This window comes from Cibotium barometz, chromosome 40, assembly GCF_041138505.1.
Source record: "Cibotium barometz isolate CiBa-2024 chromosome 40, ASM4113850v1, whole genome shotgun sequence".
NCBI classification, from domain to species: domain Eukaryota; kingdom Viridiplantae; phylum Streptophyta; class Polypodiopsida; order Cyatheales; family Cibotiaceae; genus Cibotium; species Cibotium barometz.
The window spans coordinates 43,902,504-43,924,907 of record NC_141085.1 but is presented as its reverse complement, the minus strand read 5'-3'; the positions used below and the strand labels follow the sequence as shown (position 1 = coordinate 43,924,907).

At 44.1% G+C, this 22,404-nt stretch overlaps 1 protein-coding gene across 4 annotated transcripts in view; it reads left to right on the top strand.

The window, feature by feature from the left end:
- Window positions 1-22,034, top strand: part of LOC147615540 (putative pentatricopeptide repeat-containing protein At3g01580) — a 28,820-nt gene extending 6,786 nt beyond the window's left edge. For all 4 annotated transcript variants that reach the window (XM_086779650.1, XM_086779652.1, XM_086779651.1 and 1 more), the window contains exon 2: window positions 17,149-22,034. In XM_086779650.1, the coding sequence (XP_086635776.1) occupies window positions 17,935-20,664 (2,730 nt within the window). In that variant the 5' untranslated portion in view covers window positions 17,149-17,934 and the 3' untranslated portion in view covers window positions 20,665-22,034. The remainder of the gene's footprint in view (window positions 1-17,148) is intronic.
- The last annotated feature ends 370 nt before the right edge of the window (window positions 22,035-22,404 follow it).

Genomic DNA, 22,404 nt, shown 5'->3' with positions numbered 1-22,404 from the left:
CATGCTGCTCAACCATAGCTGAAAATACCAGTATGTCGTCCAGAAATATGAACACACACTTTCCAATCAAATCCCGGAAAACACGCATCATCATGTGGTTAAAGGTAGCTGGGGTGTTCGTCAAGCCAAATGGCATGACCACAAATTCATAGTGGGCCCGTTCCGTACGGAAGGCTGTCTTGGAGATGTCCTCCTCCACAATCCGCACCTGGTGGTACCCACTCTTTAAATCAAGTTTCGAGAACACCTTTGCTCCATTCAGCCTCTCGAGAATATAATTAATTCGAGGCATCGGGAATCTTCTCTTGATAGTCAGCTTGTTGAGTGCATGATAATCGACACACAAACGGGAAGACCCATCTTTCTTCTTGACAAATAAGATCGGTGCTGCAAATGGCGACACGCTGGGGTGGATGAAGCCAGATTGCAACAATTCTTGGAGTTGGCGGTTCAACTCCGATTCCATTGCCTTGGAAAGGCGATACGGAAACTTGCTCGGGGGTTCCGAGCCTGGGAGGAGGTCAATCTTAGAGAGAGAGAGAGAGAGATGGAGAGGACATAGTATTGGGTCCCAAATACCCTCTGTAGGGCCCCCACCACGAATGGTGTGTTTGCTTTATTAGAATGATGTAAATCTGAAAGAAAATACAGAAATCCTTGACCTTTCTTGGCTGGAAATTCCTTGCCCTTGACCTGGAGTCCTTCACCCCTTTGCTTAGCACCTTCTTGGCTTGTCTAGCCTCTCTATGCTTGAGCTCTTGGTGAGAAATGAGATGAACAATTGGGATTGTGGGCTCACCCTTTTATACTACTCCTACTAGAGCAGTCGGCCAGTTCAAAACCAAGCGGCCAGCATTAAATATTCCCACGACTGAATTTCCAGCATTTAATGCTGAAAATAATCACATAAAATGCTGTGTTTTATTCCCTAACTGGCTGGGCATCATGCGCCTGCTTCTGGGTGAATGGACAAAGCTTTTGCAAACCTCTTGAGGGCTGGGCAGCCTGTATGGGCTTCCCCATACCTGCCCTACAGCCACACAAAGGCTGTATCTCCTGAAATCTGCCTTTAGCTTGCCCCTAGGGTGTCCTACAGCCCCTCCATGGCTGGTGGGTTTTGCCAGGGCCTTCCTGGCCCTCATGGGGGTGGTTTCACACCATCCCCATGCCCACACTAAGACTTGGGGTAACCCTATGGGCTGGCCCCTTGTTCTAAACGCTAACTACTCAGTGATCTGGCATCCGGAACCATACCAGATACACAGAATCACTGACATCATTCCAGAGGGAGACTTACAGCGCGGATTGGCACTGTTTCATGTGCAGGACAGTGCACACCTGACCTTATTCTCCTGTGCAGGACAATGCACACCTGACCTCAGACAACTGAGATGGATCCCTAGCTGACTCGTCCCGGACTCGGCTCACATGGGACCAGTTCACCATCCCAGGTCCTGCACCTTCTGTACAGATATGTCTACGTGGCATCCAAGTGCGGGATGCACGTGACATGGAGAGAGCCTCCTAAGAGAGATTTATACTTTCCTTCTATGGCAGGGATTGTTGGACAAAGGAGGATTCCCAGAGGAGGCCTAATTCCTCATCTTACACATGGCATACCGTAGGAGCGAGGATGGGTGTATCTTTGCATGGTTGGACAGATTTTATGTGGATGACTGGGGCCTGGATAGAGGAGGCTCTACTGCCATCTTGCCAGATACTACCAAATTAGATCATTGCACGGTTGTCTTGTGCATCAGGGAACTTGGGAGTCAGAAGGGTGTACTGCATGCCCACATCCTAGACTCTCTCCATCAGGATGCAGAGACCTCCCTAGAGGTTAGAGAGATTTGGAGGCTTTGTGATCATCCAGATCCATGGGAGAGACTTGTTTTGGCCTTGGAGAGGACTAGCCTGTTTTGGCCCTGGAGAGGACTATTTAGCACTATCATTCTGTTGCTTTGGCCAAGAAAGAAGAGGCTCTAGACAAGGAGCGAACTATCAGAAGACGCAGGTTGGCTGCGCTTTAGAGGGAACACGAGAAGCATCCTGCGTCCTCTTGGGTCCCAGACCTTTTGTCCGCTGTTAGAGCTGAGTTACAGGTGGCCATGGATAGGTGGACTGAGTTTGCATTTCACGCCAATTAGGCATTTTGGTCACAGATGGGAGTTTACATCATGAACAGGACACCAACTACAGCCATACATGATGTAACTCCAGAGGAGAGGTTTACTGGCAGAAAACCTAATTTGTCGAGAATCTTGCAAGCATCTCAAACTGTCCCTATTGTGCATAGGTCCATGTGCTGAGAAAAACAGTTTGTTGCATCTGCCAACGGGATTTCGGATTAGTGCCTCTACGTAGATAGATTGGGGTTTGGATGTGGGGTTTACGTGGATTGAGAGAGGATGCACTACCTGATATCTTGGCTGTCAGGTTGGCCTTGACATCTCGCTTGCACAATAGTTCGCCCCTATGTTCATGAGCATTAAAAACTATCTTCAGCATTGGAGTAGTAGAAAGCTTGATTTGGCCTCTAGAGCCTTGGTAGCTAACCAAGTGCTGATGGCGATTGCTTGGTTTGTCACGTCATGCTAGGTGTTTTATAAGGGATGCATTGGTCAGCTGCGTTGGCTTGTTCATAACTTTCTTTGATCGGGATTAGATGGTACTGTACACACCAGGGCGAGAGTGGCTTGGGATACCGTTATTATACCTAAGCAAGAGGGAGGAGTGAACATCATTGACCCAAAGGTGCAGTGGAAGGATTTACTTTGTAAGTTGGTAGGCAGAGGATTTCTTCCCAGCACTGAGCCCTGGAAGGACTTTTTTATGCAGTAGATTACGAGGTGCACTACCATCAGGGGAGGTGATTGGATTTACAGCCCATGTTTTATCTTCTCGGATGCAGAGCACAGACCACCTTCTTCGCTCTTGGTGAGATCTCTTCTACGAGCCTGGGATTGCATGAGGAGCTTCTTGGTTCATATTCCTCCACGGTGAGTTGAGGAGGCTAACAGGCAGCCCATTGTGTGGAATGACTTGATCTTGGATGAATTTGGTAGACCTCTTGGAGTAGCCACGCATATCCAGTGGGCTGCTTGGGTGACTCTTCTCCCCTCAGTGTTGGATTGGAAAAGGCTCATGAGTCCCACCGAGGAAGAAAGAATGCTTCGCACCCAGCACTTGAGAGGCACTAGTCAAAGGATTATGCAGGTGAATGCAGCCATACCTAACCACTAGATCACAAGGAACTTTGTGGAATGGCCTCATTACGTATGGTTTGGGGTATTCTTAGGAACAGGGGTACCTATTCAGGTCATGTGCCTCCCCACTTTGGGTGAGGATGATGTACCGGTCTTCTATGTTGGGACATGTCATCTCCAACCCATGTTACTCCATTTTATGCCACTTTTTATCTGATGTAATTAGGGATTTTCCCATATTTTTCAGATATTTTATAGCTTAATTTAGGCTCTTTTAGGCATTTTATCATTTGTCCAAACTAGTAGCTTTTTTGCTACAGTCGACTGGCTCTACAGATATGTATATAAACTTGGACATTGTCCATTCATAATGCATTCAATATATTTCAGTTCTTGGTTGTCTACTTTCTCTTGTTTGATCTCTACTTGCTTCATCTTCATATTCACATATTCTCACATGGTATTAGAGCACTGAGGTTCTTAGGCTCCACAGGAAGACTATCAGCCAACGTTTTTTTTATTGCCATTCCTCTCTCCCTGCAATTTAACGCAAACGGCAAATCGCTTTTTGTATTATGTCCCTACCCCGGACTAGTGGTAGCACTGTGCACTTGCTCCATTAGCCTCTCCCTCCCTTACTTCATGGCACATTCAGTCGGCTCCCGTCTTCACTGGTGTGCCTTGATCTCCGGGAGGAGTACAGGTCTACATCTTTCTTTCAGCTCGCCTAGCCTCTAGGGAGGAATGGGCAGCCCTCAGGTACCTACTTGCAGCCTTTCCGCTATAAATTCAATAGGAGGATTCCATGGCTTCTACACCAACTGTTATCACTTCATCCATTCCTCAACTTCCCAAGGAATCCATCTTAGATACAACCAATTATCTTGATTGGGCACTACAAATAAAGACTCTCCTTTGGTATCGTCGGCTATGGGGTATTGTTTATGGTACTGATGCCTGTCTCGATGCTACCTCTCCTCAGGCTAAGATTGATGCCTAGGCTAACAAAGATGCAAGGGCTCATGCCTTTATCTTCTTCAACATAAAACCCTCTATTGCTCGTCAATTTGATGACAATGATGAGGAAACTATAGAAGAATTGTGGGATACCATCCAGAGGAGGTATCACCATGAGAACTCTGCTCAGAAGGTAGTCTTGGAGAATCATCTCTCCAAACTGAAGATTGCTGATACTACTAACATCATGGATTGTGTTACGGAGTTCATAACCATTTAGAAGCACTTGGTCTCTTCGAGGAGCAAAGCTACAGACAAGGACTTTGTCAATCGGCTCGTCGCCAAATTGCCCGAGATTTTCTCTACTTTTTGTGATACCATATCACTTCTTCCTTCTACTCCTGATCTGCATACCATTGTTGGCATGCTTCAGGATAGGGCCATGAGAAAGAAGACCTTTCAAGACCCTTCTTCAAGGTGAGGGAAAAAGCAAATGGCAATCCAAGGTTTCCATGAGCAATAAAGGTGACCACAAACTTGCCAACAATCCCACTCATAAGGAGCTTACTTGTCATTATTGTGGTCTCAAAGGTCACATTCAACTTGATTTTCGCAAGAAGAAGAGAGAAGGTGGTTCTGCTAAGTAACCCCCGAATCAAACCCCTTCATCCACCAACCAAACTTAAAAATCCTCTTCCACCAAAGAGACTGTCTTCATCGGTATTGAGGAGCTTCCCTCTGACTCTCTTGTTCCTTTTACCTCATGTCTTACGGATTGGGTGGTTGATAGTAGGTGTACTACTCACATGACTCTTGACAGGACCATTCTTCATGACATACAGAAGGTTCGACAAGTCCACTCCAACAATGGAGGAGAATTCATCTCAAAATCCTTGCATAATTTTTTCTCACAGAAAGGTATACGCCATCAATTTTCCACACCTCACACTCCTCAATAGAATGGTGTGGTTGAATACAAGAACAAGACTGTTGAAGAGATGGCCTGTAACATGCTTTTTTCTTTTGATCTTCCTCCCTCTTTCTGGGGAGAAGATGTGAGCACTGTTGTTTACATCATCAACCATTCTCCTACAAAGGCTGTTTCTCATATGACTCTAGAGGAGCCTTTTACTGGACAGAAACCGTCTCTCTCATTTCAGGGTTTTTGGTTGTAATGCCTATATTCATATCTCTGATTCTGACAGATCCAAATTTGATCCTAAGTCTAGGAAGTACAAATTCCTTGGATATAGCTCTCATTCCAAAGCTTACAAATTATGGGATCCGGAGTCGCGATCCTTGTTGATTTCTCACAATGTTCACTTTGTTGATGTCACCATTTGGCCACCCGAATGGTTCACTCTTGCTTTCACACTATGTACATATTGGATTGGTGTCCATGGCTTATGGAATGTGCCTATGCATGTGATTGACACGTGTCATGCTGTATAGTTGGATATGATATTCCGCTGGGACTTGATGTTATCATGCCCGGAATATCTGGAGGACTTGGCTTTCCGCTGGGACTTGTGTCTTTGTGTACATGCCCGGAAACGCCTGGAGGATTGGCTTTCCACTGGGTCTGGTATCGCATATACTTGTCTGGAAACGCTTGGTATTATATGGTTTCATGAACGGAAATTACTCATGCCAATGCTGCATTGCATAGCATCTTTATGTGCTTGCCTGCAAATGAAATTGCATGCTGTTTTCATGCCTGCATGACCTATGTGTAGTTCCGGGCTAGGGGACGCCCGCCCGTGAACCCTGCGTGTGAAACTGTTTGCTGACATGGTTGTGTGGCATGTGAACAGGTGGTAAGTATTACCCAATCTAGGCTCAAATAGCCCTTAGGACTTAGCCAATATTTATAAGTGAGTGCGTTCCCACTTCATTAAAGTTTGGGCGCCCAAAAGTCACTTATAAATTATGACCACTTCCAAGTTCACACTCACTGAAGACCCGAGGCGGACAAGACTCAATGTCCAGGACTTGATCTTCCTTTTTACTCATAAATGGGCATCTCCCCATGTCCTCTCACCTGATTGGACCCCAATTCACTTACTTATTAAGAGAAAATTCGTGTTTTCTCTTCATGAGAATTTTTGGAGGCTGAAAACTCTATTTTTCCACCATTTCTCTCCATTTCCAAGCTCTCCATAGCCATACCCAACTTGCTAGGGTGTTTTCCAAGCTTCCAAGAGTGTTTCCAAGTGCTAACTCTCCTACTCACTCCCAATGACTGAAATTCAGCAAAACAGCTCTCATTTTTGTTGTAATTTCTGGTCTTTTTGCTGAAAACCCTAATTTCAGCCTTCCTTTCTCAAGTTGAACCATAGGGGAAGCTTTCCCAGGGTTCCCTTCATCCTCTTGAAGACTTTTGTCGCGAAGGATTGCGGCAAATCAAAGATATCAACACTTCTAAAGCTTCCAATGCGAAGGCTTCCGCTTGCAACAACTTCTATGAAGTGTGGTAAGCTAATTGGACAATGTGTTGTCATTACTTACTCAATAGAAGGGCAGGACTCCTTGTTTAGCGGCCCTGTGTAGTATTTCTCTTGTCCTATGTGCTCTTGAAGATGTTGCTACCTTGCTTGGTAGAACATAGAGGCAATGGTAGAGAATATGGGCACTGAAGTCGGGCCGGGCATCAAGGCAGCTCCTTGGTGATCTACATCGACATACCATTGTTTTCTAAATGCTGAATTTCATATGCATTGGCATGGAGGATTTGGCAATGGATGCCCGTGAAGCTATGTATTGAATTTCTCCAATAGTAATACAATTTACTCAAGGGAGGGGTCGGCCGTTCCGGCTCATTGTGTGTCTCTTGTCAATTCAGCAATTTACTTCTTGTATATGACCAAGTGTCCTTCAAATCTTAGTGTATTTAAGTGTATTGATTAGCATTGTGTTCAACCAAGTTACATTGGTATCAGAGCATACGGTTCTCTTTCACTTCTATCGTGAGAGACGATCACCGTGAACACTAGCTATCTCTATACTTAGAACATTATGGACAGCCATACAATGAATGTTGGAGATGCTAATACAAGAGGTAGGGACAATGAAATGCATGCCTCCAATGCTTTACAGGACGAGCAAACTCATGTGGTGCACAATAGGGAACATGAATATGTGGGACAGCCATCCTGTGGCAAAGAGAAGATGCAAGAAGAAGAGTCCATAGTCTTGAGGGCTGAACTTACTCGTATGCAGGCTCTTCTCCATGCACAACAAGAAGAATTGAATCTCTATCGCCGCGAGGATCCATTGGTACATGATCGTTTGAAGGCCAAGAAAGCTGAATCTTATATGGATCATGCAATGGCAATGATTGCTCAAGAGTTGCACATGCAACCGAGGGATGCAGCACGTTCATACTTGGCTCGTACCGAGGATGCCTATGCAGAAAAGGCAACCATCCCACATGTCTTGGAATCCCCACTGGTGCCCGAACAAGAACTTATGTCTAAGAGGATAAATCTCCATGCTACGGGAGAGGAACAATCAGTGACTTCATGCCATGCAGGAATACCTTATGTAGCCCGTGAAGAATACAATGTTTATGGCAGTGATCAAAATGTATGTCAAATGCCATTGCCGGCTGAAAATGTACATGCACAACACATGCAACATGGACTGCAATTTTCTGTTGGTGCAGGTATTCCGCGTATCTCTCATGCCACTCATGCCTTCAAGTGTGCTCGTGAGGGAGAAGCTATGGCTGAAAATGTATCAATGCATGTTGAGAGGCCAGCCATGCCTCATGCTTACAGGGCACATGTATCTATGCCTTATGCATCACCTTTTGGTCCAAAAATGATGCCAGTCACAGGGGTTGTCCCAATGGACAAACATGGGGAAAAACATGTTGAGATGCACACACATGCATCAAAGTCTCGTGACTTCAAAGCCGGAGATAAATCTGTGAAGTTTGACACATATCATGGGGAATATGATGCATCAAAGGCACTTGCTTTTATTGCCCAGTTTGATATTGCTTTCACTGATGAGGATTTCACTCAGAAATCCATGATCCGGCATGTAAGCATGTTCATGAAAGGCACTGCTGCCCATTGGTGGCTCACGGAGAAGCTCTCACCGAATCCTGTTAGATCATGGGAAGAGTTCAAGGAGAGGTTCTATGCTCAATTCTTGCCTCCGAATGCATTGAATGAGATAACAATGAAGTGGGATTGGGTAAAGCAAAATGAGGGGGAATCGGTAAATGCATATGTACAAAAGTTTTGGAAAGTGCTTTTGGAGGTGTCTCCATTTATGCATGTCACCGAGGCGGAAAGGAAGAGAAGGTTTCAATCAGGATTGCAACCCGTGTACAAAGCGGGATTACAAATGTATCCTGGTCATACCTTACACCAATTAATCGCAGCCGCCACCGCCACCGAGCAATTGGAACTCAAATTGAGTCGATCCAATAAGGCTAAACCCTCATTTCAAGGCAAAGAGAGGGCTGTCGAAAACCTGCAAAATGATGGACAGCCACCTAAAAGGGACCAAAACCAAGCCAAATCAGGTCCAAAAGCTGAAAATAAGTTTGCTAAAAAGCGCCCTTATAAGCTGGCAAACTTTGGTCTTAGTGCTGAGAAGAAGGAGCAATATATGCGTGAAGGCAAATGCTTTACTTGTGGCAGCACTGAGCACATGGCAAGAGCATGCCCAAATAAGAAGAACAAAGCTGAAAATGCTAATGTACCGAAGCCTAATGTGCATATGGTTCCGGATGTGCAGGGCAACACTTCACATGATAGCAAAGATAGGGTTGTATGTAAAGCTTGGGGACAGCTCAAAGATCAGCCCGCTTTGTTTATGTTTGATGATTGTGCATCTGAAAATTTCATATCCACTCAGATGGCAGCTGCTTTGGGTATTGAAGTGGAGGACATGGGTCCTCAAATTGAAGCAGGGGCTGCCTTTGTTGGTAGAGAAGTGCAGGTCATGCCTATTTTTGGCAAGTTGCGCATACACATTCAAGGCTATGTGGATCATGAGGATTTTCTTGTGGCGCCTTTGAATGGCTGTGATGTATTGCTTGGAAAGCCTTGGCATACACGTATTGATCCGTGCAAGGCTTACAAGACTAACAGGATCACCTTCATGCATAAAGGCCGAGAACATGTAATTGATGCTGGTGAAGAGGGTGATACCATTCCCCTTGTATCTCATGTACAAATTAAAAAAGTAATGAAAAAGAATATTTTTGCGTACTTGATTTTTGTACGAGATCCTGTTGAGAAAAATAATGTACATGTAGACACTCTTTGTAATGATAGGCTGAAATTTTTGCAAGAGCACAATGATTGTTTTGCTGATGAGTTACCAAATGAGTTACCACCTGTACGACCGGAAGATCATCGCATTGATCTTGTGCCGGGTAGCTCACCACCTAATAGGCCAGCCTATCGTGTAAGTGCATCCCAAAAAGAGGAGATCATGAAGCAAGTGAATGAGCTTCTTGAGAAGGGTTTGGTTCAGCCAAGCTCTTCTCCATATTGTTCACCCGTCCTCTTGGTTCAAAAGAAGGATGGATCCTTTCGTATGTGTGTAGATTATAGAGCTTTGAATAAGCTTACTATCAAGAATCGGTTTCCGATTCCACGCATAGACGACATCCTTGACAAGTTGGATGGATCGGCATGCTTTAGCCGAATTGATCTCAAGAGTGGATATCATCAAGTGCGTGTAGTGCCTCAGGATGTACACAAAATTGCTTTCAGGACAGCATTTGGGCTTTATGAGTATCTTGTTATGCCTTTTGGTCTTACAAATGCCTCGGCTACATTCAATAGAATGATGGATCGTATATTCCGTGGGTACAGGAAATTTACAGGTGTCTTCTTTGATGACATCCTAGTCTTCTCGAAGACCGAAGAAGAGCATAAAGCTCATTTGGCTATTGTTTTTGAAGAGCTCCATAAGCATAAACTCTTCATAAATGCAAAGAAGAGTGAGTTCTTCTTGTCAGAGATACATTATCTTGGGCATATTGTTTCCAAAGATGGAGTGCGGATGGATCCTGCAAAGATTGATGCAATTCGGAATTGGCCCGAATTGAGTTCGGTCCATGAGATCCGTAGTTTTCTTGGATTATGCTCTTACTATCGCCGCAGGTTCATTCGGCACTTTGCATGGATTGCTTCTCCTTTGCATGATTTGACAAAGAAGAAGGCCGTGTTCAAATGGACTAATGTAGAGAGAGATGCATTCCTCAAATTGAAAGATGCAACTACTCATGGTCCAGTGTTGATTGTTCCGGATTTGCAAAAGCCTTTTTGTGTGGAATGTGATGCATCTGGAAATTGCATAGGGGCTGTCCTTAATCAAGAGGGACATGCCGTGGCTTATGAGAGTCGTAGATTGCATGATGCAGAGCTATCTCTTGGCATTTATGAGAAAGACTTACTATATGGAAACATTACCTTCTTGGGGCTGATTTCACTGTGAAGACAGATCACCAAAGTTTGAGGTATTTTCTTACTCAAACTAAGTTGTCAGAGAAGCATATGAGGATGGCCAATTTCCTCTCTATGTTTCATTTTCAGATCTTGCACACCCCGGGAAAGAAGAATGTAGTGGCCGATGCATTGTCACGAAAGCCGTATGTAGCAGCTATCTCGGTTGCCTCTCGTGGGGACTTGTCTACCATGCGTGATTTGTATCATACGGATGCTGATTTTGCCACTATTTGGGCTGATTTGATGGCTGGTCATGCACATGCCTCATATGTGATCAAAGAGGGTTATCTCATGAAAGATAATTGCCTATGTGTGGTGTCTGACATGAGGCAAAAGGTTTTGGATGAGTGCCATGCTCCTCCATATGCTGGTCATAGAGGCATAATGCCTACTACGCACATGATTGAGCGGTATTTCTTTTGGCCAGGTATGCGGAAGGACATAGAGGCACATGTACGTGCATGTATCACCTGTCAAAAGGTCAAATTTGATAGGCAAAAGGCACCAGGTTTGCTTCAGCCATTGCCTATTCCCACGCAGCCATGGGAAAGTATTACAATGGATTTCATTATGGACTTGCCATGTACCCAACAGGGTAATGATGCAATTTGGACAATTGTAGACAGGTTTAGCAAGCAAGCTCATTTCTTGCCAAAAAGACCATCAAAGCTGAGCATATGGTTAAAATATATCTTGCACAAGTGTTCAAACATCATGGAATGCCGAAGTCCATTGTGGGGGATAGAGATCCCAGGACTACAAGTCTCTTTTGGCGGGCCTTATTTGATAATATGGGCACCAAATTGGACTTCTCATCAGCTTATCACCCTCAAACGGATGGGCAAAGTGAGGCTGCAAATTCAGCCGTGTTGGATCTCTTGAAATGTTGTGTGGCGGATCAGAAGTCTTCTTGGGAGAAGTACTTACCGCTTGTGGAATTTGCATACAACAACACGGTGCATGCATCTACGGGAAAGGCCCCGTTTGAGATTGTTTATGGTAAGGTGGTTTTGCCACCCGTCCTTCGCACAAAGGATGAGATATTTGCAGCTGATGAGTATGTAAGAGACTTGGATATTGCTTTTGCTCAGGTGCGGACAGCCATTGCAAGGTCACAAGACAAGCATAAAAAGGCTGCCGACAAGCATAGAAGGCAATTGGATGTTAAAGAGAATGATTGGGTATTGCTGAAATTTGAGAAAGTAAGACTTGCAAAGAGGCCTGGCAAAGAGGGTGCATATCCTAAGCTTGCAACCAGGTACTATCGGCCTTTTCGAGTGATCGAGAAGATCAATGAAGTGGCTTTCAGATTGGCATTACCTAGTCATTGGCACATACACAATGCTTTTCATGTGAGTCTCCTTCGAAAGTATGTAGGGCCGGAGCCCAGTGAAATGGTCATTGAGGATCCACCAGAAGTGGATGAGCTTGAGGAGATCTTGCAGCCAGAGCAGATTGTGTATCACAAGGAACGCAAGCTTGCTGTGCAGGCAAAGTTGTGAGGCGTTACCTTGTGAAGTTTAAGAACTATCTTCCCATTGATGCTAAATGGGTAGATGAAGAGTTCTTCAAAGATTGCCCGCATGTGCTTCAGACATATTTGGATGCATTTCAGTTGCGGACAACTGTTTAGAAGCGGGGGGGAATGTCACCATTTGGCCACCCGAATGGTTCACTCTTGCTTTCACACTATGTACATATTGGATTGGTGTCCATGGCTTATGGAATGTGCCTATGTATGTGATTGACACGTGTCATGCTGTATAGTTGGATATGATATTCCGCTGGGACTTGATGTTATCATGCCCGGAATATCTGGAGGACTTGGCTGTCCGCTGGGACTTGTGCTTTTGTGTACATGCCCGGAAACGCTTGGAGGACTTGGCTTTCCGTTGGGACTTGTGCCTTTGTGTACATGCCCGGAAACGCCTGGAGGATTGGCTTTCCACTGGGTCTGGTATCGCATATACTTGCCTGGAAACGCTTGGTATTATATGGTTTCATGAACGGAAATTACTCATGCCAATGCTGCATTGCATAGCATCTTTATGTGCTTGCCTGCAAATGAAATTGCATGCTGTTTTCATGCCTGCATGACCTATGTGTAGTTCCGGGCTAGGGGACGCCCACCCGTGAATCGTGCGTGTGAAACTGTTTGCTGACATGGTTGTGTGGCATGTGAACAGGTGGTAAGTATTACCCAATCTAGGCTCCAATAGCCCTTAGGACTTGGCCAATATTTATAAGTGAGTGCGTTCCCACTTCATTAAAGTTTGGGCACCCAAAAGTCACTTATAAATTATGACCACTTCCAAGTTCACACTCACTGAAGTCCCGAGGCGGACAAGACTCAATGTCCAGGACCTGATCTTCCTTTTTACTCATAAATGGGCATCTCCCCATGTCCTCTCACCTGATTGGACCCCAATTCACTTACTTATTAAGAGAAAATTCGTGTTTTCTCTTCATGAGGATTTTTGGAGGCTGAAAACTCTGTTTTTCCACCATTTCTCTCCATTTCCAAGCTCTCCATAGCCATACCCAACTTGCTAGGGTGTTTTCCAAGCTTCCAAGAGTGTTTCCAAGTGCTAATCACTCTCCTACTCACTCCCAATGACTGAAATTCAGCAAAACAGCTCTCATTTTTGCTGTAATTTCTGGTCTTTTTGCTGAAAACCCTAATTTCAGCCTTCCTTTCTCAAGTTGAACCATAGGGGAAGCTTTCCCAGGGTTCCCTTCATCCTCTTGAAGAATTTTGTCGCGAAGGATTGCGGCAAATCGAAGATATCAACACTTCTAAAGCTTCCAACGCGAAGGCTTCCGCTTGCAACAACTTCGATGAAGACTGGTAAGCTAATTGGACAATGTGTTGTCATTACTTACTCAGTAGAAGGGCGGGACTCCTTGTTTAGCTGCCCTGTGTAGTATTTCTCTTGTCCTATGTGCTCTTGAAGATGTTGCTACCTTGCTTGGTAAAACATAGAGCCAATGGTAGAGAATATGGGCACTGAAGTCGGGCCGGGCATCAAGGCAGCTCCTTGGTGATCTACATCGACATACCATTGTTTTCTAAATGCTGAATTTCATATGCATTGGCATGGAGGATTTGGCAATGGATGCCCGTGAAGCAATGTATTGAATTTCTCCAATAGTAATACAATTTACTCAAGGGAGGGGTCGGCCGTTCCGGCTCATTGTGTGTCTCTTGTCAATTCAGCAATTTACTTCTTGTATATGAGCAAGTGTCCTTCAAATCTTAGTGTATTTAAGTGTATTGATTAGCATTGTGTTCAACCAAGTTACAGTTGAACCCTCATTAGATGATTCTTGCTCTCATGATTCATCCTGAGCTTACCATCGAGGTCCCTCCTCCTTGCTTGGCCACCCCAACTCCACCACCAACTTATTTATCCCTTACCTCTCCCAGCTTCTCCTCCTCCTCCTACTTTTGTGCAACGGAGGATTGCCCCCAAGATTCCACGACGGTTGGAAACCAGTGTTTGTGATTCTCATCTCTCCGATATGGAACTTCATCAGCTTGTTGATTCTTCAGCATAATCTTTGACACTGGCACAGAGATTACAATAGCTTCCTCATTCTTGTAACCTCGCCCTAATGAGTACAGTGATACAATCATATGAGCCTTGGATTCCAAAGATGCTCTGCAGACAACAATCTCTATGTCTTTGCTCAGGATGCTTTGCTTTGTTTGATTGTCTTATATGTTGATGATTTATTGATCACTAGCTCACATCTTGCCAAGAGTGAATAGCTCCGGTGAGATTTAGCTCTCACCTTTTAGAAGACTAATTCAGGACTTCTCTACTACTTTCTTGGGATGGAGGTCTATCAATCTTGTGATGGAGTGTTTCTTAGCCAATACAGATATTTGCAGCAGCTCCTAGAGACATTTGGGATGACTGAGTGCCACTCAATTTCTTGTCCGATGGATCCTAACTCCAAGCTCTCCCGTGATGATCCCTCTTCCCTCTTCGAGGACAGTACACAGTACTGGAGGCTTGTTGGTTCTCTTATTTATTTGACTTACATCAGGCCTAACATTTCTTACAGTGTCAGTGCTCTCAGTCAGTTTTCTTCCACTCCTCAACATTCTCATTGGCAAGCCACTCGGAGGGTTCTCCAATACTTATCCGGTTCCTTGGACTATGGTCTCTCTTCAGAGGAGGCACTGATCTTGTTGGATACTCTGATGCTGATTGGGCAGGTGATGAGCGATCCACTTCTGGTTATTGCTTCACTCTTGGTTCCGGTCTTATTTCCTGGAGATTCAAGAAGCAGAATACAGCTTCATTATCTTCTACCGAGGCTGAGTACTGTGCTTATCTGGATACCTGTTGTGAGCTGTTATGATTGTTCCAAATGTTGAGCAATCTTGATGTACTCTCGGATTCTCCAATCCGTATTCTTACGGACAGCTGGAGTGCTTTGGCATTGGCTCGAACTTCATCCTTCCATGGCAGGACCAAACATATTGAGGTCCACTTTCACTTCATTTGTGAGCTAGTCGTTGACGGCATCATTACACTGGAGCATTGTCCTTCTCAGGACAACCTTGCTGATCTCTTCACCAAACCTCTTCCTCGAGATACTATTGATCAGCTCCTTACTCGTATGGGAGTCGAATCCTTGTGTTGGAGCTGAGAGGAGGTGTTGGACATGTCATCACGAGCCCATGTTACTCCATTTTATGCTACTTTTTATCCAGATATTTATCTGATGTAATTAGGGATTTTTCCCATATTTTTTAGCTACTTAATAGCTTAGTTTTAGGCTCTTTAAGGCATTTCATCATTTGTCCAAACTAGTAGCTTTTTTTGCTACAGCCAACTGGCTCTACAGATATGTATGTAAGCTTGGACATTGTTCATTCATAATTCATTCAATATGTTTCAGTTCTTGGCTGTTTAATTTCTCGTGTGATCTCTACTTGCTTCCGCTTCATATTCACATATTCTCACATTCTACTCCATTCAGGATAGAGAAGTCTTGTGTAGGATATCATTGAGGGTCTGGTGGTTTGGCCGGTGAGAGTGGTGGGTAGAGCAAGAAAGCGCATTTATATTGATCCATCTCAAGGGACGATTACCGACTCTCGGAGCCTCGGTTATATGATGGGTGTCCTATTAGATACTTGCACTGGGACCCGGTGAGTGGGAGTAGAGGAATACTTTTAATCCCACGAAAAGTATGCCCTTTTTAAGTTACATTTTTGTGTTGAACACCAGACACTTGGTTTTGGGACAAATCTAGAGTCCCTACTTCTAGACCACATTGGGAGGCTTATGGATCACCCTTGACATTTAGGGAGCTTTTTGGCGGAGGTTGTGGCACTTGTACATGGAAACTAAGATTTCCTCTTTTATTTGGCTTTCTCCATATAGTGGACTTGCCACCAATTAGTGGAGATCGGTCATTGGTGCTAGCCCAACCTATCCCAGGTGTGCAGGAGCCTCAGAGACAGTTTACCATTGCTTATGGGAGTGTGGAGAGGCACAGAGGATCTGGACTGCAATAGCACACCTTTTTGGAAGGATGAGGAGAGATGCCTACATTTGTTTTGGTGCTATTGTTTGGTTGGCACAGTCGGGCCGACAAATCAGGTTTGAAGGGAACGACAAAGATATGATCATACGGGTTACCTAGGGAGTGGGTCGGCGGTGTCTTCTTCTCGACATGCCAGAGTCGGGACTCGGGCTACGTACCTCCAGCACAGAGGTTGGACACTGCATGGGAGATTATTGCTAGCATCACAGTGTGGCACATTTGGAAGGCTAGATGTATTGAGGCCATGGAGGGCACTTTGGTTTATGATACCCAGTGCATTTTCAAGATCAGGTGTGATATTATCCACACGCTCATGGCCTCTTCGGCCAGGATTCAAGGATCTAGGAAACGTGGCCAATTTATGAGAGAATGGGATCATGGCAATTTTTTCACTTGATCTCATATGGGGCCTTGCTGGTAGCACAAGGCACCGGATTGGTTGAGATTGCCCCCTTGCTTGGTCTGAAATCTCCCTTTTTGTAAAAAAAAATTCATACTTAATAGAAGTCTCTTTTCCTGAAAAAAAAAAATGCTTGTTCAAAATTACCTTTTCCTCTCTAACCCATGCTAAGAAGGATTCATATCAAGTTCACTCAAAATTTTTTTCCCGAACACTAATGCACCCTAATGTGCATCAGTTAAAGATAAGAATGTGTTTCAGAATTCTTGAATGAGAGCCCTTCCTTTTTAAAAGACTGCCCAATTAACTTGCCCTTCCCTTCTCTAAGTGGGGTCCCTTTTGTTTAAACTGAGTAGGTCTATCCATAACTTTGTGCCTTTCAGACTTTTAGGATGGCAATTCTGTCTTCTTTAGTTTTCAAAGTGACAATTTCATGGTTATTACTTTGAGAGAGAGAGAGAGAGAGAGAGAGAGAGAGAGATGGTGACCTTAGAACATGCATTCATTTTTTTTGCAATGATTGGCCAAACTGCTGCCGTTGCAGATGTTGATTACATCATGCTGGAATGAAGGAGAGAGTGCAAAACATGATCTCTAGTTCTTGCAGGAATGTTGAAAAGGCCAGTGCAAGACCAAGTGTAATCAGAGGATGCACTGTAAAGTATGATCTCTGGGCGAAAAATTTGGCTGGGTGATGGTGATCTTAGAACTTGCCTTTGTGGCTTTGCAATGGTCAAGCGAACAACTGTGGCTGCAAAGCATCATCTGCACCTTGTATGTACAAGTTCATCTGCACCTTGTATGGGTGCCTTTGAAAGTTAAGTTTTCTAAATCGAACATATGCGGTTGGGAGATGGCGACCTTAGAACAGCCATCGAATTTCTTGTAATGGGTGGCCAACCGTGCTGCTCCAAAGCTTACTTGCACCTCGGAGGATTGTGGAGAAGGCAAGTGCAAGGCTAAGTGTGATGTTGAAGATATGGATGTATTGCAAGCATGGTATTAGAGAAAGAACATCAGTTGGGAAGATGGAGATCTTAGAACAGGCATTTACTTCTTTGCAGTGGTGCAATGGTCGGCCTAACCACTTTCATTGTAGGCATCTTGCAGACATGTGGAAATAGTTGGTACAAGCTGGGTGTACAAGTGGATGCATTCTAGGTTCATTTGGAAGGGAGAACATAGGTTGGAAGATGGTGTCCTCAGAAAAGGCATGTGTTTCCCTGCAATGGTTTGCAAAACCACAATCACTGCAGAACATTATCTATATCTAGCACAACTATAGAAAGACTGAGTTGTGTGATTTTTGAGAGAGAAAAGTTGCTGGTGAATGATGGTGAACTTAGAACATGCATTTGTTTCTTTGCAATGGTTAGGTGAGCCACCTCCGCTGCATGACATTGTCTGCGTATTGCGGGAATGTAGAAAAAAGAAAGATCTGGCCTACGGCAAGTGTGTGCATGTGCACCTCTGCAACTATGGACTGGAAGCACAGATATCACTTGGGAACCATCTTGTTCCAATGTTTTTGGAATGTGGAGATTTTCAAGAGGCAAAGAAAGCCTTCAACAAACTGGTCTATCGGAATGAGCACGCCTGGACTTCTCTCATACAGGGGTATATTGAGCATGGGGAATCACAGTTTGCCTTCTATTTGTATCAGAAAATGCAAGAAGATTGTGTACATCCTACTGAATACACATTTGTGCCTTTGCTGAAAGCCTGTGCAAGGTTGAAATGCATGGTAAGGGGTAAAGAGTTACATGCCGAAATCATCCAGAGGGGATTTGATAATGATGCTGTTCTTGGCAACACTTTGGTAGATATGTATGCAAAATGCTGCATGATCGTAGAAGCACATGAAACCTTTGATCAGCTGCTAGTTCAAGACCTAATCTCATGGAATATCTTGATTGCAGGATATGCAGAGCAAGGGCTCAGTGAGGAAGCACATACCTGCTACAAACAGATGCTACTGGAGGGTTTGCTGCCAGATGCTTTCACGTTTGTTTGCATTTTGAAAGCTTGTGGCAACTTAGAATCGATAGACAGGTGCCAAGAGATACATGCTGAGGTTATCAAGGAGGGATATGAAGGTTGCCCTTTTATTGGGAGCACATTGGTGGATGTGTATGCCCAATGTGGCTTACCTGTAGAAGCACAGGAGGTGTTTGATCAGCTGCCGATGCACGATGTGGTTTCGTGGACTGCACTGATTGCATGTTATGCTGAACACGGGCTTGCAGATGAAGCATTAAGTTGCTTTCAGAAGATGCAGCTCGAGGGCATGTATCCCGATGGTGTCACACTCATTTGCAGCTTGAAAGCTTGTGGCAGCTTAGGAGCCATAGATAGGGGCCGGGAAATACACGCTCAAATTGTGAAGGTTGGAAGTGATCCTTTTCTTGGCAACACTTTGGTATACATGTACGCTAAATGTGGGTCGCTTGCGGATTCAAGGGGAGTGTTTGACAAGCTGCAAGATAGAGATGTGGTCTCTTGGACTGCACTGATTGCGGGTTATGCTGAGTGTGGGTTTGGCAGGGAAGTTCTAGATAGTTTTGAGTGGATGCTATTGGACGGTGTATCTCCAAATGCTGCCACATTTATCTGTATCTTGAGAACTTGCTGCAGCATAGGAGCCATTGGTAGGGGTAGAGAGATCCATACTGAGGTTGCCAAGAAGGGGTTTGAAAGAGATGTTTCTGTTTGTAATACTCTAGTGGATTTGTACAGAAATTGTAGTTTTTTGGCAGAAGCACATGAAGTGTTTAAAACATTGCCAATTCATGATGTCAGCTCGTGGAATGAGTTGATTGCAGGATATGCTGAACATGGGCTTGGTGAGGAAGTCTCAGCCTGTTTGGAATGCATGCAAATGGAGGGTGTGTCCCCAGATGCTGCGACATACGTCTGCTGCTTGACATACTGTGCTAGCGCACGGGTGATAGACATGGGACAAAATTTCTATGCAGAAATCTTGAAAAAGGGGTTTGAAAGAGACCTTATTGTTGGCAGTGCTTTAGTGGATTTATATGGCAACTGTGGATCACCAACAGAATTACAGGAAGTGTTTGGCAAGCTTCCACTGCGAGATGTTATCTTGTGGAACATTCTAATCAAAGGTTACGTTGAACATGGGCTCTATGATGAAGCATTGAATTGTTTGGAACAGATGCAGCTGGAGGGTACTCTTCCTGATGTAGTGTCGTGGAATGTCATTATCTTGGGCTTTGTTGAGCAAGGAGAAAGTACCAGGAGTTTGGAGCTTTATGCCCAAATGCAAGCGCAAGGTTTGTCACCAGATAACGTGATGTTTGTGAGCATTCTGAAAGCGTGTGGCAACATAGCAGCTCTAGAATTTGGAAAAAGAGTTCATGCTCAAATTTACCGAGTTGGTGGATTTGAGGGTGTTGAGCTGGCTAATGCTCTTGTTGATATGTATGGTAAATGTAGTAGTATGAGTCATGCTCAGGAGGTCTTCAATGCCAGGCCCTCAAAGATTCTTGCCAAATGGAATGCATTGATTACTGGATATGCACGGCAAGGAGCCAGTGAGCATGTCTTTCATTACTTTCACAGAATGACGGAGGAAGGCATACAACCAGATGAAGTCACTTTTCTTAGTGTACTTACGGCATGCAGCCATGCGGGTTCACTTAATAGGGGCCTGAAATATTTTGAGGCTATGAGTAATGAGTGTGGAATCAGTCCAACCATTAAGCACTGCACTTGCATGGTTGATCTCCTTGGCCGTGCAGGTCACCTGGATGAGGCCATGGAAATTGTGGAGAAGATGCCTTCACAGCCTGACCTTGTAGTGTGGGATTTGGTGTTGGGTGCTTGTCAAAAGTGGGGAAATGCAGAACTTGGAAGACAGGCTTTTGACTATGTGCTGAGGCTGGATGAGAGTCACACACCAGCATTTATCTTGCTGTCCAACATCTATGTGGATCCTCACATGTGGAATGATGCAAAGAATATCCAGTGCCCACCACTTGAGCTGATAAAAAAAACAAGCTGCCAAGGTGCCAGCAGTCCCCTAACTGACCTAGGTTGACTTGCCTATTGTACGGGCGGGGCCTTTCTATAGATGCATGGATATAATGTCATACTTAATTATGTTTGCAATGTCACATGCTTCAGTGCCTTCATCAGGGGCCTATGAACATACCAAGCTAGATCTATCTTAAGGCCTTAATGTGAGGTGTGTTAAGAGGAGGAAAGATGGCCACAAAGCAAAGAACATGGGTAGATCAAATGGTTGCATGCAGGGAAAGGGCGGGTCTGGCGAGATGTCATACACTGACATATCGCTGAGGACTGTGCTTTGCATGTTATCAGATGGGCCCTCTGATGAGGCAATGCAGGCAATGAGTCAAGTATGACAATTGCCAGCCTCCCGCCCCAACTTTCAAGACCTCCCTGCAACTACCACCACAAAACCCTCGGATGGGAAGATGGAAAGTCACCCAACAAAATTGGCAGCTATATGGCTTTTGCTTTCCCCTCCCCTCTCCTCCCCCCAAATGAGCTCCAATGCAGTGCTGAAATTTGAAGCCTTCAGAGGGCATCAAAGCCTTTCAAACTTTATAGAGAAGGCCTCTTAGAAAATTGGGTTGCAAAAGGTCACTATTTTGAAATTTTCTCTAAATTTTACACATTCATATTGAGTTAATTTTTGAAGGTCAAGCTAGTTTATGGCCTTCAAATTGAAGGTTAGGGTGGCCTTCAAATTTAAGCCCAGCTCCAATGAAAGGAATCTTCATGGTACGAATTGAAACTGGTGAGACAGAAGTTGATGAATCTCGATGGTACGAATTGAAACTAGTAAGATGGAAGTTGACCCATAGAGAATACAAGGGCACACACTGTGAAGATAGATAATCTAAGTGATAAGTTGATGAATGTGGAGCCAGACATGGTGCCTATATTTGCACTAGCAAGAAATCAAAGGAAACTAGAGATTGATATGTTACTTTGTGGATTCTTTGAGAACCTGCTGAATATACCAATGACAAAGCTAATGTTTGGGAAGAGGATTAGATTTCACAAGCCTTCAATATATGACTCATCTATCAAACGGAGAAGTGCTTTTGATGAACAACTTCGATTCAACCTCCATTAGCCTGCCAACAGCCTTCGGATCATCAACCTCCATAGTGTCCTCCACAACCTTCCTCGTTTCTTATTAGTGGAAGCTTCTTGAAGAAGATTATGCAATAGGTTAAGCTTGATTAAGACGCTAATGAATAGTTCTCAGAAGGACACAACGTATAAACTCAAAATCTAGAGCTAAAAGATCCTTGCATTTTGAGTGAAGGCTTAATGGACTCCACAAAGAGTCACTCTTTTACACTTTGCAACATTTTGAGATATAATTGATTTCTCATGTGCCTATGTAGTTTCCTTTCTCCTTCTTTTCTACATAACACTATTTGTAAGAGGTTTAAAGAAGATTTAACTCATTCAAGTTAAGTTTTTAAAGGTTTTTAAATAGTTATTGTTAGTGTTGCGTTTGAACTCTCATGGAAAACAAGCTCTAACATTGTTTGCTCTATTTGTTTTGAGTTTTGGCTAAGGTTTCAAAGAGCATTCAAGTAAGGGGTTTCTCTTTCTAGTGCATGTTTTGATTATTTTGTATATTTGATCAATATTTTTGATTAAATCTTTAGCATCATGTTTCATATCTAAAAAGTTTGGGATGGTACTATTTTTAAAAGGGGAGATGATTTAGCTTAATCAATCTAAGAACGTGACTATTTAAGATTTCATTAATACTTTATTGTATTAGGAAGCT